This window comes from Geotrypetes seraphini, chromosome 2 (assembly GCF_902459505.1).
Source record: "Geotrypetes seraphini chromosome 2, aGeoSer1.1, whole genome shotgun sequence".
Lineage (NCBI taxonomy): Eukaryota > Metazoa > Chordata > Amphibia > Gymnophiona > Dermophiidae > Geotrypetes > Geotrypetes seraphini.
The window spans coordinates 99,754,183-99,771,860 of record NC_047085.1 but is presented as its reverse complement, the minus strand read 5'-3'; the positions used below and the strand labels follow the sequence as shown (position 1 = coordinate 99,771,860).

Here is a 17,678-nt window from a genome sequence, read left to right as displayed (position 1 = left end):
ACCAAGCTGCCCCATTCTGGAGCCTCCACCCCGTGGCCTAGCTCTTAGGCTGCTGCAGGACCCCCCCTTACAACAACACAATTATACCCCTCACAACAAAACGTATGTATGTCCTCTTACTGTTCTCCTTGCTCTTAACAAATTGGAAAGCAGTAGGTTATTACATATCCCCAATTCCAGTTGTGACAGAAACCCACAGACCTCACCAATTATCCAGGAAACACCACTCACCCAGAAATCTGATAGACTGCTCATCGTACACCCATAAAAGCATCCCCCCCATGTGGGGAAAAAGACCATCATCCAGACCAAGGACGACAGCTCACAACCCCCATCCACTACCAAGAAACATCCTCCACCCAAAAAGTACCACCAACTCACACACAAAGTACACCTCAATAGCCTGTGCTTACATGAACATAAGATCAATTGGCCCAAAGGCAGACCTAATAAAGGACTGGATAGCTAAAGAACAGCTAGGATGCCTGTTCCTAGCCGAAACCTGGCTACCTCCGACTCAGATCACTGCATAACAGAATTCTGTCCTAGGGGATATAAACTAGAGGTGGTCTGCAGAGAGAAAAAGCGAGGGGGAGGATCGGCCATCCTAGTAAAAAACAACCTTAACATAAAAGTTCTAGACAAATACTCTACTCCCCACATGGATCTTCTCGCCTGACAACTATCAGATGACACACTCAAAGGCACCATGACCTGCCTTCTCTGCTACATAACACCAGGAAAATGGAGCGCCAAAAAACATGAACTCGAAGACTTCATATTCCAGAACTCACTAGCGTCAACACATAACCTGCTCCTTGGAGACTTAAACCTCTACCTTGAAGACCACTCCTCCAAACAAGTTGAAAGCCTATTCTCCTACCTCAAAGCCCTATCCTACCGGATACTTAACCCCCAACCCACCCAAGAAAAAGGCATAGTAACATAGTAACATAGTAGATGACGGCAGATAAAGACCTGAATGGTCCATCCAGTCTGCCCAACCTGATTCAATTTAAATTTTTTAATTTTTTCTTCTTAGCTATTTCTGGGCAAGAATCCAAAGCTTTACCCTGTACTGTGCTTGGGTTCCAACTGCCGAAATCTCTGTAAAGACTTACTCTAGCCCATCTACACCCTCCCAGCCATTGAAGCCCTCCCCAGCCCATCCTCCACCAAACGGCCATATACAGACACAGACCGTGCAAGTCTGCCCAGTACTGGCCTTAGTTCAATATTTAATCTTATTTTCTGATTCTAGATCCTTTGTGTTCATCCCACGCTTCTTTGAACTCAGTCACAGTTTTACTCTCCACCACCTCTCTCGGGAGCGCATTCCAGGCATCCACCACCCTCTCCGTAAAGTAGAATTTCCTAACATTGCCTTTGAATCTACCACCCCTCAACCTAAATTATGTCCTCTGGTTTTACCATTTTCCTTTCTCTGAAAAAGATTTTGTTCTACGTTAATACCCTTCAAGTATTTGAATGTCTGAATCATATCTCCCGTCTCTCCTTTCCTCTAGGGTATACAAGGCCACCAACTTGACATTGCTGCATACATGACCCAACACCCCCACATACCAGAAATCCACATCTCAAACAGGGCGTGGCATTGCTCCCTCTGGTCAGACCATTACAATACACCTTCAACATCAATTGGGCTCAAGGCAAAATAAACACAACCCCCCCAAAACTTCCTTCAAAACCCGACAAAAAATTGAACCCACCACATTCTGGAACAAAGCAGACTCCGCGATCGAATCCATAGACCCCAAAGAATTCTTAATACATTGGCGCACTCTAAGCAAAACAATCCTGAATGAGCTAGCACCAGTAAACACAAAAGACAGAATCTGCAGACCATCTGATAAATGGTTCGACACCGAACTTCTCCAACTCAAAAGGCAATGCAGACAACTGGAAAGAGACTGGAGAAATAAGAACCAAGAACACACCAAAGTAGCATGGAGAAGTCAAATAAAACAATACAAGATCAAACTCAAGGAGAAACGGAAAGCATACTACTCCAAACTGGTAGGCCTGGAAGCCCAAGACACAAAAAAACTATTCAAACTAGTAAAAAACCTCACCGATACCAAACCATACCTAGCCGCACAAGGAAACCACCCACCATCAGCCACCCAACTAGCAGACCACTTCAAAAACAAGATCACTACCATCAGGACCACCTTCAACAACACACCAAGCCACCTCGAAGAGATAATAATATACCCTACAACAAAAGAAGCCATTGCAGCAGACAGGACCTGGACTGACTTTCTATCAGTACAATGGCCTGACATGAACTGACTTTATAAAAAATACTGCCAAGCATCATGCGACCTGAACAACTGCCCCACATATCTGATAACACCCCCCCCCCCACAAATTTAGAGCTCGCCTCATGCAATGGGAACAAACAATGCTTACAGAAGGTCAATTCCCACAGGACCTAGGCGAGATCATAATCACCCCAATTTTGAAAGACTATAAAGGCTCAATAGATATCCCCTCCAACTACAGACCTATCGCCTCAATACCAATATATGTTAAACTAATAGAAGGACTAGTTGCACAATACCGCACAAACTACCTGGAAGACCACAACCTACTTCACCCTTTACAATCTGGGTTTAGAACCAACCATAGCACGGATACACTACTAGTAACTCTCCCAGACACAGCCCAACAGCATCTTAGCAAAGGCAGAAGGATGTTGATAATTCAACTTGATCTCTCTGCTGCATTTGACCTGGTAGACTACACCATACCACTACAAATACTAGAAGCCATAGGGATCTCAGGCAAGGTATACACCTGGTTCCAAGGATTCCTTAAATCAAGAACATACAGAGTAAAGACAAATGACCTTAAATCAGACCCCTGGTCTAACCCCTGTGGAGTACCACAAGGGTCACCACTATCGCCAATGCTCTTCAACCTCTTTAAATCCTCCCTTGGGTCCAGTCTAGATAAACTAGATGTAACATCATTCAGCTATGCAGACAACATCTCCATTCTCCTCCCCTTCGACTCACCAGCCCCCAATTCAACAGAAAAACTGAAAAAAACACTAGAAACAGTGGAAAAATGGATGACAGACCACAAATTGAAGCTGAACTCGGAAAAAAAAAAATTTCTACTGCTTGAAAAGGACAAAACTCCATCTATAACAGAATTAGAAATAAACTCCACCAAATACCCTATACAGTCCACCCTTAAACTCCTAGGAATGATGTTAGATAGAGGCTGCACCATGCAAGTCCAAATCAACAAGAGCACCCAGAAAGCCTTTTTAATTATGTGCAACCTGTGAAAAATAAGAAAATTCTTCGACAAAGAACAATATAGGCTCATAGTCCAATCCTTAGTCCTAGGACTATTGGACTACTGAAACATCCCTTACCTACCATGCCCTGCAAACATAAAACAATTACAGACTGTACAAAACACAGCCCTCAGACTGATCTATTCACTGAACAAATATGACCACATCACCACTGCATACCTAGACTCACACTGGCTACCGATACAAGCGCGAATACTATTCAAATTCTACTGTCTATTATTCAAAGTAATGATTGGCACTGCCTCCATATATCTAAACAACCGCCTAAATTGGAACAATACAACTAAACAAAGGAGAACTCAGTCCCCATTTACCTACCCCCCATTCAAAGGTACACAGTGCAAGAAGATGTATGACAATCTACTAGCAACGCAAGCAGCTAAACTCGATCACCCCATATCCAACATGCTGACAACAACGACCGACTTCAAATCATTTTGAAAAGAAATCAAAACCCTGATATTCAAAAAATTTATCTAGATATCAAAACTCATCCCCAATGTCTATCCCCTCTCTTGTAAACTTCCCCTCTCTTGTAAACTTCCTTTCAAAGTTTCATCCACTCTTGTAATTTTCCCTTCAAAGTCTCAATCATGTAAACAGCACCCTAAATTGTAATTTTCCTGGAAATGGCCAGCTATCTTCTTTTGTAATCCGCCTAGAACTGCAAGGTACTGGCAGAATAGAAGTCACTAATGTAATGTAATTAAAAAAAAAAAACAAAAAACAAATTAAAACCTAATCAAAACAAAAAAGTAGGCGGCCTCCCAGACTGGCGCCTAGGTCCATGGTGCCTAGCATCACCTAGTGATGTCAAAAACTGGAAATGGGCGTGTTTAAGGGCAGTAACGGGTTTCAGCATCAGTAGGCAATATTAGCCATGATTCAGGAAGTGGTGGAAATGTAGGTCTGGCCTGACCTACATTTTCAGTGCCTAGGGTCTTTTGGAAATGCGATTCTGGAAGTGGCACCTGTCAGTGATTGGCATGCAATAGGCGCCGCTTACAGAATCCGGGCCTATGTGACTCCTATTTTATAATCACTTTACTCAGTGCCCATAGGATGGAAGATTCAGTTTAAGGTCAAAGGGTTGGTGGAAGGTACAGAGTATGGAATAGTATGAAAGAGCTTTCCTCTTTTAGGGCCCCTTTTACAAAGCCACAGTAGTGATTCTCCCGCTGTGAATGCACCAGAGCCCAATGGGCTTCAGTGCATTTGCCATGTGGCAATCACAACTGCGGCTTTGAAAAAGGGACCCTTAATAAGGTTGCTAAGGTTCTGGGGAAGACTGATAAAATGAGGCTATTAAAAGGTTTCTCCTAAAGTTACTAAATTATCTGGGCTTTTTTTTTTTTTTGTTTCCCTCATTCTGCTTTGAATCTTTCCCCAATGAATATTTTTGTGCAAATTATTGTAAAGCACATGGAAATATTGGATTTCCAATAGAATAAGTAGGACTACAAATACAGCAATGCACTGGGGTGCATTCTAAAAAGAAGACTAACCTAAAGTCCCCCTCCAGAAACTTTAATACTTCACAGCTTTACAACTGTGATGTGATACTGCAGGCCTCACCTTGCACACTATTGTAGCAGGCCTCAGATTCTGGACTTACTGCTCCTCTCAGATCAGAGTGATGTAATAGGATGAGCTTACTTGCTTATTTAAGAAAAGTGGGTGTTTCAAGGGCTGATTTATGGAGGAAGCTATAAAAGGCCCAGTTTATAGGCCTAAAGGGAGCTTGGAGTTTTACTGCTGAAGAAGCAGGAAGGGAGCTTCTTCTATCCAGGACTGGCTAGTCTGGGAAAAGGAGAAAGTCTTCAGCCAGTTGTTGTAGTTGACCAAAGGGTTTGCCAAACTGAAATTTCCTGGCTTTAATTAACCTCTTTAACAACTTAAGCAGAGCATGCAAAAAGTATCTCAATGTTGAGGACCTAAGCACTGAAGACACAAGTTATGTGGATCCTTGCTCGAAATGGTCCTGTGGCATCGAGTGCAATGCTTGAAGTCGCTAGGCACTTTGGAAATAGAAGGAAAAACCACTGATACAAGGTCAAAGGACTCAATGGTCTAGGGAGGCCGAGTAGGTAGTATACCGAAAATGAGTTGAATTTCCAGCCTGAGAACAGGCTGAAAAGGGTTCCTAGTCCCAAAATCAAAAAGTAATCAAGAATTGAAAATCTCAATTTAAAATGAAAGGGAAATATTGACAACAGAAAACTAAAATAATGGGAAGGCATATAAAATACGAACACAATACATGTAGAAAATATACGTCCTAGAGAAACTCTGAGAACAGTTTCTCTGTTCCACAGAAAAACTAAGAATTAAAAGTCCCATGAGCCAATGTCGGCGGGAAGGCATTCATGCATGAACAATACAGTCAATCTCAAGATTTTTAAAGTGACAGTACATTTTTGCACTGTCTGTTCCGGGTTCTGTGGATGATGTCACCCACATGTGAGAATATGCTGCCAGCTTGTCCTCAGATAATGCAAACATAAATGCTGGTATAGTGGTACCTTGGTTTATGAGCATAATTTGTTCCAAAAGCATGCTCGTAATCCAAAGAACTCTTATATCAAAGCAAATTTCCACATAGAAAATAATGGCAATGCAGATGATTCGTTCCACAACCCAAAAGGTGTTATAAGGAACTAGGAAGATGTAGCGAGGGGTGGTCCAGCGGTGGGTACCTGTCTGGATAATGCCCGGGTGCCGCAGCCCCTTCAGCAATTTGTAGGTGGCTAAGTGCTGGAAACCCTTGGGGTCACTTCAGGGAGATGCCTCTGCCTTCCGCCAGCCACCTTTTTCACACCATGTTGGAGAACCCCCGAGCCCACGTAGCCGAGTGCTATCCCACATGTGCATTACATATAAACATGTTCAACGTTGATGAGCGCATCATCAACATTGTGCGTGCTTACACGTGACGTGCGCATACGCACTCGTTTATCGGGATGGCGCTCGTCTTGTGAGTCAAAGTTTGCTGGACTGTTTTGCTCGTCTTGCAAAACACTTGCAAACTGAGGTGTGACTGTATTCTAGTCATTTTTTAACCTAGATAAACATATTTATCTATAATAAAAATATGCTAAGCGTGCATGCGCACTCTTATCCCGTGTTCTCTGAGTCCTGATCTGTTGGGATGTGGCCGGCAGAGTGCGCATGCGCGCCAGAGAAGCCTCTCTGCTCTCCACCTCTCTACTTCGCATGGCTGCAGAAACAGCCCCACACTTGCGGCTTCAGGCTCACTTTTTTTTTTTTTTTTTTCAGTTCAATAATTTTTATTAAGTATTTTAAAGGATACAAGAATCATTTAAAGTACATAGAAACAAAATAGAGCTTTCTGTATATAAAATATATAAATCTATGTTTAACTGTATAGGAGCAAAGGCTCCAGTTATTAAAAATGTATGTAAGGGATATATAAGATAAAGATGAGAGAGAGCAGTAAAGAAAAAGGAAAGAAAAATGAAAGAGAAAAGAGAGGAGAAGAAAAGGATAACAGGAGTGTCTAAGAAGATGAGCGTACATAGGAGTCTAAGAATGACCATGGAGATTTGTTGTATTTCAAGTTCATGCAGGTTCGGAATGTAACTCTCTTCTCATATGCATAGGATTCAAATCTATGATACATACTCAGAGAGTTCCACCAAAAGGTATAATCTAATAGCGAGGGTGATTTCCAATTTTTTAGAATGTGCATGAGAGCAGTCACCAACATGGTATCAATGAGTTTAGGTGGACAATTTGATTGTGTGAAACATGGGTGTTGAGAGCGAAGGATTACAATGTCTATAGAGATTTCTTCTGAGCAGTTGGTAATAGATTGTATGGTGTTCCAGACATAGGACCAAAAAGAGTGGACTAGAGTACAATGAAATAACATATGATCAAGAGTTCCTTCCTCTTTCAAACAGTTCCAGCAAACAGAGTCTTGCTTTAAGTTAGCTTTCCACATGCGAAGTGGGGTCCATATTGCCTGCCACATAAGAAAGTACATTGATTGTGATACTCTAGAAGATAAAAGCGGGCGATTTGTTGATGACCAGAAAAGCTCCCAATCAATGTCAGAAAGCGGAGTGGTAAGTATAGCGTCCCAGTGCTTCATAGAGTGAGGTGAAAAAGTGAAGGAGTGATCTCTTAAAATACTGTAGAAGGATGATATCGCCTTGCCTTTTAATAGAGACAGAGAAGACCAGTTGTAAATAGTATTTTTGGAAGTCATATAGTCAAATCGTATATGCAAAGAAGGCAACACTCCAGTGAGAGAACGCCATTGTGAATAAGTAGAAGGAGGCAGCGAGTATGTAGAGCACAGTATATCGAATGGAACTAACGAGTTGAGGGTAGACAATTGATGGACAAACCATATACCTGCCCGCTGCCACCTTTTCCATGATAGAGATTTGTCGTTATTTTGAATTTTGGGATTGTTCCAAAGGGACATGAGTGGACTAACATTAACTGAGATTTCAGTCAATGTATCTATAAGATAAAGAGCATGCTGCGTTGCACCCAATAAAGAGTATCTCTTTAAGTGCCTTGGTATTGACACCGTTAGTAAGCATGAGATGTGTAAAGGCGTACATAAAAAACATTCCATTTCAAACCAGGCAGGAAGATCTTGAGTGGGAAGATTTTGAGTGGAGGAGTTAGTGAGCCAGTAAGCTCCATATTTGGCTAATGAAGCAATATAATAGTGATAGAAATCAGGAAAGTTGAGACCACCGTTGATCTTAGAGGCTTTCAGTTTGGCGAGAGCAATTCGAGGTTTTTTCTTGTTCCAAATGAATTCAGATATTTTCATATTTAGCCAATTAAATAATGATTTCCGGCATAACAGAGGGACCATAGAAAGGATATAATTAATTTGAGGGGCCAGAGTCATTTTGATGGATGCAATTCTACCCCACCAGGATAAAAAGAGTGGAGTCCATCGAGATGTAGTGTTTAGAACTAGATTTTTGACTTTAGATATATTAAGATCTTGAGCATGAACCGAATCTTTATGTATTAAAATCCCCAAGTATTTCACAGCTTCATGTGACCATGAGAAAGGAAAATGAGCCAAATCTGATGGAAGTATATTATCATTTAGAGGGAAGATCTCTGATTTCTCCCAATTAACAGAGTATCCGGAAAGGAGGGAGTATTGAGTGATAATGTGAATAAGATTGGGAAGGGAGAGTAAAGGGTCTCTCAGAAAAAGTAAAACATCATCAGCATAAGCTGCTAATTTGAAATCTCGATCAGAGGAGGGAATACCTTTAATTGAGGGACTTTGTCGTATAGCTGAAAGGAGTGGCTCTAACACTAAATTAAATAGCAATGGTGAGAGAGGACAGCCTTGTCGAGTACCTCTATGGAGGGGAAATTTATTGGATAAAGAATTGTTAATCCTAATACGAGCTGTGGGTTGATGATATAGCGTTTTTATCCAGTTTGTAAAAAATGGGCCAAAATTATGCCACTTCAGGACATGGAAAAGGAAAGGCCACTCCACTCGGTCAAAGGCTTTTTCAGCATCAATAGCTAGGCCTATTACAGGGTCTGACATTGTTTTAGCATGAGCGTTAATATAGTGAAATAGGCGCAGGTTGTCTCCTATATATCTTTGTTTAATGAACCCTGTTTGATCTTTATGTATAAGCAATGGGATTATTTTGGTAAGTCTTAATGCAAGTAATTTTGCCATTATCTTGTAGTCTAAATTGAGGAGAGAGATGGGGCGAAAGTTTTTAACTAAAGTGTCATCTCTGTCAGGTTTAGGGATTACTACAATGGTGGCCTCGGTGAAATTGAATTGCTTGTCCGGAGTGGAGTGGAGGAAGTCATAATATTTAAGGAGATGAGGAGCTAGTAGGGTGCGAAATTGCTTAAAGAATTCGTTCGTGAAGCCGTCTGGGCCAGGGGCTTTCCCAGCAGGTAAGGAAGATATGGCAGTTTCAATTTCTAATATAGTTATTGGAGAATCAAGTTCCAATTTAACAGATTCTGGAATGGTCGGATGAGTTAAGGAGGTAAGAAATGAGTCTATATCTGCTTCAGGAGTGGTAGATTCGGATTGGTATAAAGAAGTATAGAATTTTTCAAATTGAGAGGAAATTAGAGATCTGGTTTTGACTAATTGACCTGATGAATTCTGAATAGCCGTTATATGTAGTCTTTTAGATTTATTTTTAAGGTATCTGGCCAAAGGACGACCCATTATATTATCTCCCATGTAATGACCAGAGTTAGAGATAAAAATATCACGCCTAGCTATATATGAAACTAAAGTATTATATTCATATTTAAGATTTTGAATACGTTGGAAAGTATTTGGGTCATGTATGTGATTAGACATATGTTGTAATTCTAAGGTTTTGATGGAGTTTTCTAAATCTTTTTCCTTTCTCATGGACTGTTTCTTTTTCCAAGAGGCAATTTTAATCAATTCACCTCTAAGGGTTACTTTGTATGCTTCCCAGACAATGGAAGGGCAAATTTCAGGATCTTTAGAATTATTTTCAAAAAACTCCGCAGTGAAAGAATTGATTTTTTCAATAATTTCCTCGTCTAGCAGTAAGGCGTTGTTTAGCCGCCATGAGGGGGATTCCTTATGTGGGGCTGAGATGGATATATATAAAGAGATGGCAGCATGATCAGTGAGAGAGATTGGATGTATAATGGTATTGGTGAGATCTTGAATAAGAGAAGGGGATAAGAGAAAATAATCGATTCTCGAGTATGTATTATGTGGAGGTGAAAAATGTGTGTATTCTCTACCTTTCGGGTAAAGCAAGCGCCAAGGATCCACAAGAGAAAAGGTGTCCTTTAAAGCATGAAGAGCTGTGAAAGACTTGGATTTGGAGGGTTTACAAGAAGAGGATCTGTCAATATATAGATCTTGAATTTGATTAAAGTCCCCTCCCAATATCAGAGAACAAGTATCAAATTCAACTATCGCCAGCTGAAGCTCTTTGAAAAAGTTTGGGTGGTCTTTGACCGGGCCGTATATATTAAGAAAAATAAAATTAGTTGAGTGTATCGCAGCATGTACTAGACACCATCTTCCTTCAGTGTCTATTTTAAAATTGTGAATAACGGGAAATAGTTTATCATTGAAAAATATTGACACACCATTTTTCTTTTGATGAGTTGCAGGGGAATATAAGTGAGTTGAAAATCCCTTTAGTTGAAATTTCGAGGCAGCAGCGGGTAGGAGGTGGGTTTCCTGCAAATAAATTATATCAGGATGTTTATTGGATACATAATTAGCTATCTTTTTCCTTTTAATGGGATGGTTAAGACCATTCACATTAAAGGAAAAAACATGTAAATCAGTCATAATATATGATATATATTGTTGAATCATAGATTATATCTCCTCTGTCCAGAAAAATAATTGATATAATTGTAAGCTCGGGCAGACACTCCTGTCTAAGAAGAAGAGAGATAAAAAAAGGTGTGAAAGTAAAAGAAAAGAAATCAGCATAGTATATGGTCAGAAAAAGAATGGACCACACTATTCTACATATTTTAAAACATTTTAAATGTGATCCTGTGACCACGGAATAATAACACATATGGAACAACTAATAAATTCCACACCTATTCAATAATAGAAAATTTGAGATTAGTGTGCTTGATTTAGCAGAATATATGACATAGTATATACAATTCATTACGAATTATAAGAAGATGAATAGACAAAATAGACAGTGAATTTGGAGCTATCCAAGCAGGATGTCATATCTCTATATTGATCAATCTAAGGTAGGTTTAAAAGATGCAAAAATAAGAGGAGTTAGACCGTTGGATCCATCGCCAGGGCGCCGCCAGCTACTGTCACAGGTATAGAATCTATAAATTGTTGAGCAGTTATTGTGTCTGTGAAGGTGTGTGATTTCCCATCATGCCAAATGCGTAAGGATGCAGGCTCACTTAATCCCTTGTCGCCCCCCCCTTCCCTTCCTGCAATCCGACCGGCTCACTTACTCCCTTGCTACCACCTCCTTCCCTTCCCACGATCCGACCGGCTTACTTTCTTCCTTGCCACCCCCCTTCCCTTCCCGCGATCCGACCGTCTCACTTAGTCCCTTCCCGCCCCCCCCTTCCGTTCCTGCGGTCCCGACAAACCTGTGAGTCCAGCAGCGTCTGCAGCACTGTACATATGCTGCTTCGGGGCCTTCTACTGCCCTGATTTACTCTGGCACGTCCCTGATGACATCATCAGAGATGCGGCAGAGCAAATCAGGGAAGCAGCGTGTGTACAGTGCAGACGCTGCTGGAGTCGCAGGTTTGTCGGAACTGCGGCAAGGGGGGAGCGGATAGGGACTAAGGGAGCCGGCCAGACTGTGGGAAGGGAAAGGGGGGGGTAGGGGAAACGCTGCTGCTGCACAGAGAAGTAGTGTGGGGGGAAGGAAATGGAGGGGGAGGGAATGCTGGTTAATAATAGGAGATACAGAAAAAACAACAACCCACATACAGCAGCCAAAGAGACAAACACCAAAACAAACACAGACAGAGAGACCAAAAGTAAGAAATACAGACAGCAGCCAAAGAGATAGACAGAAGGTGACAGTCAAAAAACCACACAGAAGAACAGGGGTCTAAAGAGACAGATTTAAAGAAAAAAAAACCCCCAACAACTTTGGACAAGGAGAGAAAGACAAACAGAAAAAAAAGACACACACAGAAGGACAGGGGGCTACAGAGACAGATTAAAAGAGACAGACACCAAAACAAAGACAGACAGACATACAGCGGCCAAGGAGAGAGAAAGAGAGAGACAGAAAGAAAGAAAGAAAGAAAGAAAGACAGACACACAAATCTATTCTAGCACCCATTAATATAACGGGCTTAAAGACTAGTGTATAAATAAGCAGTTACCAGCAGTTATAATGTATGATCCAAGGCCTGTATTTTGCAGGTGGATGCTCATATGGGTGGAGTTTAGGTACAATGTGGGTTGGACACAAAATTAATATACATTAAAAAAAATCTTATAATCTACATGCAATCTTTTGCAATTTAGGCAATTCTTAAAAAGGGATAGTTAGCAAGACTAAGAATATTATAATGCCTCTGTATCGCTCCATGGTGCGACATTACATGGAGTATTGCGTTCAATTCTGGCCTCCTTATCTCAAGAAAGATATAGTGGCACTAGAAAAGGTTCAAAGAAGAGTGACCAAGATGATAAAGGGGATAGAACTCCTCTTGTATGAGGAAAGACTAAAAAGATTAGGGCTCTTCAGCTTGGAAAAGAGACGGCTGAGAGAAGATATGATTGAAGTCTACAAAATCCTGAGTGGAGTAGAACAGGTACAAGTGAATCGATTTTTCACTCTGTCAACAATTACAAAGACTAGAGGACACTCGAAGTTACAGGAAAATACTTTTAAAACCAATAGGAGGAAATATTTTTTCACTCAGAGAATAGTTAAGCTCTTTAACGCATTGCTAGAGGTTGTAGTAAGAGTAGATTATGTAACTGGTGTTAAGAAGGGTTTGTACAATTTCTAGGAGGGAAAGCCTATAGTCTGTCATTGAGAAAGACATGGGGCAAGTCCTTGCTTGCCCTGGATCGGTACCAGGGGATGTTGCTACTCATTGGGTTTTGGCCAGGTACTAGTGACTGGATTGGCCACCATGAGAATGGGTTACTGGGCTTGATGGACCATTGGTCTGACTCAGTAAGGCTATTCTTAGGTTCTTAATCATTTACACCAACTCTATGGCTGGTGTGAGTGTTCATGCCTTAAATATAAGCACCTTTTCGGCCACTTATGGTAGCACTCTATAGAGAAAAATAGAAACCTACTTTTCTTTATAGAATAGGTTTCAAATAGGTGCTTTCCTAAAATAAATATAGGTACGTACTTATAGAATTACCTTTCATATGTTAACATTTTAATTCCTTAAGAACCTACCTGTATAGCCAATAGGTTGATATGTTTTTATCCAAATTGTCCTCTCCACTTTCAATCAGAATGATTTTTGGTTGTCCTTTGTAACAATTTATTTAGGGTTCAAACTAGCACTATTTGTTGTTTTATTCCAACTAAAATTTGCAGAATATGTCTAAAAAGATGGGTGTATGAATTCTATTTAGCGCTCATAGCTGATTGCTACTCGCTAATTATCAGCACTGATTAGCTTGTTAATTAAATTTAGATTGTGTAAATTGGGCGCATGCCCAAATTTGCACACACAACTCAAAGCACCATATACAGAATCTGGGGGCAATTGGGTAGCCCGCATAGAGCAGCAAGTACAACTCTAAACAAAGGTAAGAAGAGAGTAACCTGCATGAATTAGCAGGTACAATCTTCAGCAAAGGCACAGAGGGGTAACCTGAATGGAGCAGCAGGTACATTTCTAGCTACCTTACTCTCAGACTAGATGGACCATTCTGGTATTTATCTGCCGTTATTTACTATACAGTCAAACCTCGGTTTGCGAGTAACGCGGTTTGCGAGTGTTTTGCAAGACTAGCAAAACACTCAAGTAAATCGTGCCTCGCAAACCGAGCATTGACTCAATTTGTGAGCCCCCCATCCACGAACACCACCCCCACCACGAGAACCGGCATCGTCCCCTGCCCGCGAACACCCCCCTGTGAGAACTGGCATCGCCCGCCCAAACCCAAACCCTTACCTTGATCTGGCACCGGCACACAGCACCATCCCATAGGACGTGCCGATGCCTGAAGATTCTGCAGATCCTGCCTCTTGCAGCTGGGCTGGGCCTTGAGCATCTGCACATGCTCAAGGCCATCTAGCTCTCGCTGTCTCTGAGATTCTCAGGGAAAGCAGGAGACAGAAGGCCTTGAGCATGTGCATATGCTCAAGGCCCAGCCTAGCAGCAAGAGACAGGATCTTCAGGCACCGGCATATCCTGTGGGTTGGTGCTGTGTACCGGTGCCAAATCGGGGTAAGGGTTTGGGCGGGCAGGTGGGCGATGCTGGTTCTCGCAGGGGACAGGCGTTTGCGGGGCCGGGGGGGGGGGTGATGCTGGTTCGCGGGTGGGGGGCTCATGGGTGGGGGGAGGGCCATGCCGGTTCTCGGGGGTGGAATCAAGCCAGTGGCCTCAGGGGTGGGGGTGTGTGGAAGTGAGCAGTGCTGGTGGCCTCGTGGGGGTGAGGGAGGTAATCAATCAAGCAAGTTTCCCTTACTTCCTATGGGGAAACTCGCTTTGATATACGAGCACTTTGGTTTACGAGCATGCTTCTGGAACGAATTATGCTCGCAAACCAAGGTTCCACTATATATGGATTTTGTGACATCCCATAAAGATTATTACCTTTTTTGCTCCCTGTTCTTCTTCTGCGCCATCTCCTATAACAACATAAACCACTTTTCTTCCAAATCTTTGAATTATTCGCTCAAAGCAGCTTTCTTTTCCTGAAAAACAAGCATTAATGATTTAAAATGAGTGGGTCTAATATTCAGATTGGTTTAAACAAGCAGAAGAGGTTCCTGCCTGGTTAAATCACACTGAGGAGTCTGAGGGAGATATTTAGCAGCACTTAATTGGACAGTTCTGCTGAATATTCTCTCTGACAACTGCAACACTTGCTGGTTAATGCCGAGTCATTCTGGGCCAGACTTTGGGTAGAGCAAGGATTTACTGTATGTGGGAAAGGCAGTCATTTACAGTGACATGAGAAATATCAAAATGATATATCCTAATGGGCTCATTTTCAAAACAGAAAGACGTCAAAAAAATGGCATAAAGTGACACTTTTTTAATCGCCAAAAAGTCCAAGTGCCAATTTTCAAAACTGACTTTTTAGAGGGTTTGCAGGTCATTTTCCCTCCAGTATGTCTAAATCTTAACGGGGTGTGTTAGAGGTATGTTTTGGGTGGGATTAGAGCGGCCTTAGAACATAGATGTCTTCCAGGGATAATGAAAACTTTTTGAAGACGTCCAGGGCATCATTTAGATGTATGGAGTTAGACTTGTTTTAAAAGCGCAGAAGGACCAAAAAGGTACCCAAACTGACTAGATGACCACTGGACAGATGTAAGCATGACCCACCCCACACACTCACCCAGTGTTCATAGACCCCCTTTCACCTCTCCTCCCCCAAAGATTTAAAGAAACAGTACATACCAACCTCTATGACAGCTGCAAGTATTAGAAAAAATCCTAATAGAGCAGCAAGCAGGTGTCTGGAATAGCCTGGTGGGCAGTGTAGTGAACCAAAGAGAGGGATCCAGGCCCACATCCCACTATATTTCTGGTGGAAAGTGTGAGCCCACCAAAATTCACCTAAAGCCTACTGTACTGCCATATAGGTGACACCTGCAGCCATAAAGGATATTGGCGTGGTAGACAGGTGAGTATAGTAGGTTTTAGGGAAGTTTTGGAGGGCTCATCATACACTATAAGGGTGTAATGGTGAAATGTGTACCTGGTGCCCCACTGCCCTGTTGGCATGTCTATGTGGCCTGGCCATTAAAATGCTGGTCCCTCTCACATCCAAATGGGCTTGTTTTGGATATTTTGTACTTGGACGTTTTGATTTTTGAAAATGGCCAAAACAGATAGACGTTCTCAGGGCCATAACATCTAGATGAGCCATTAAAAAAATAAAAAGAAGATAAGATATAATTAGAACTATACCTATCATATTTTGTAAATTACTGAAAACCTATCTCTTTGAACAAAGGGCTTCACTCAAACTTTGATGTTTAGCAATATTATTTATAATTTTCAGTATTGTTCATAATCATCCTTTGTAAATTTTTGTAAACTGCTTTGAAACCAGTAGGAGAAATAATAGTACAGTGTTCCCCCGGTGGTTCACGGTCGGCGGTTCGTGGTCCTGGTCATTCATGGTATTTTCTGACCGTGAACCACCGACAAGGAGAGGGCAGTGGGAGTGGCAGGAAAGAGCAACTGTCAAAGCAGCTCCTGATTGGATAAGGCCTGACTTAGTGCAGGAAGAGGCGGTCGGAGCGTACCGCGAGTGTTTTCCTGCACTCGCGGCGCTCTGGCTGCTCTCCTGCTGTCCTCTTAAGGCTCCCCCATGAAAAACCGTATTCGTGGTTTTTTGAGATTCACGGGGGTTCCTGGAACGGAACCCCCACGAATCTCGGGAGAGTACTGTATATAAAAAGGTCATTTTCCTGACCTGACTTTTGCAGAAACGTCCAAAGTTGGACTTTAGCATCCTATAGAAAATGCACCTCTGTGTCATTGGACAACGTTAATGAATGAAAATGAGCAGAAAACAAATGACATTTTCTGGTTTTTTTTTTCATTTATCGATAACAGTGTGTACTATTTGCAGTGTATGCACTCTTTTTTCTATAGTGTATACATGTGCCATGGTTCACACATGTGAATACTATTGGGAAAAAAGTGCACACTCTTTGCAAATAATGTGCTCTCTTTAGGAAAAGTGTGCCCTCTTTGCAAAGAATGCACACTCTTGAAAACATCCATTCTCAAATGAAAAGAAACAGAAAAAAACTACCAAATAGGGGCATTTTCAAAACACAAAAATATCCAAAAATCGGCACTTGCACAATTTTTTCAGTAAAACATCTGAGTGCTGATAATCAAAACAAAGAACTTAGATGTTTTGCAGGATGTTTGCCCTCCAAAACATCAAACTTAGAGAGGGGTGTGTTAGAGACGTGTTTTGAGCAGGCTGTTGTCCAGGTTAGACTTTGATGTTTTGCAGCTTTAAACCTTTTGCAGGACGTCTTAGACGGAACTTAGATATTCTGAACTAGACCAGTTTTAGAAGCATCTAAGTATCAAAGAAACGTCAAAAACCCAGTAGAGAAAATGTTGATTTTCGAAACCACATGATTTATCTTTTTTCTTTTTTATGTCCTATCTAGACATATTGGCCCTTAATGTATCTATCTTATGGGGCTATTTTCAAATACAAAACTGTCCAAATGAAAAACACACAAAAACAAGCCACTGGGACATACAAGCAGCCAGTATTCTCAGCAAACTGGCCACACAGACATCTCTGAACAAAGCAGAGCAGAGGGGCACTTTTGGGGGGACTATAGTGAACATCACTTTAAAAAGTCCCAGATACACATGTCATCATAACCTGCTTATATTGTATGGTGAGCCCTCCCAAACCCATCTAAAACTTATTGTACCCACCTGTATACCACAACAATAGCCCTTATGCCTGTAGGTGTCATCTTTAAGTAGGTACAGTAGGTTTTTGGTAGATTTTGAAGGAATCACCATATAATATAAGCAGGTTATGGTAAGAAATGTACCTAGGACTTTTTAATGTGATGTTCACTGCAGTATCGCCTAGAATGCCCCCTGCTCTGCTGAACTCTGTCAGCGT

At 41.6% G+C, this 17,678-nt stretch overlaps 1 protein-coding gene across 6 annotated transcripts in view; it reads right to left on the bottom strand.

Annotated features, from left to right (window-relative positions):
• The window catches only part of EYA1 (EYA transcriptional coactivator and phosphatase 1), a 329,665-nt gene that overhangs the window by 27,075 nt on the left and 284,912 nt on the right, over nt 1-17,678 (bottom strand). For all 6 annotated transcript variants that reach the window (XM_033934041.1, XM_033934043.1, XM_033934039.1 and 3 more), the window contains one exon: nt 14,648-14,748. In XM_033934041.1, the coding sequence (XP_033789932.1) occupies nt 14,648-14,748 (101 nt within the window). The remainder of the gene's footprint in view (nt 1-14,647; nt 14,749-17,678) is intronic.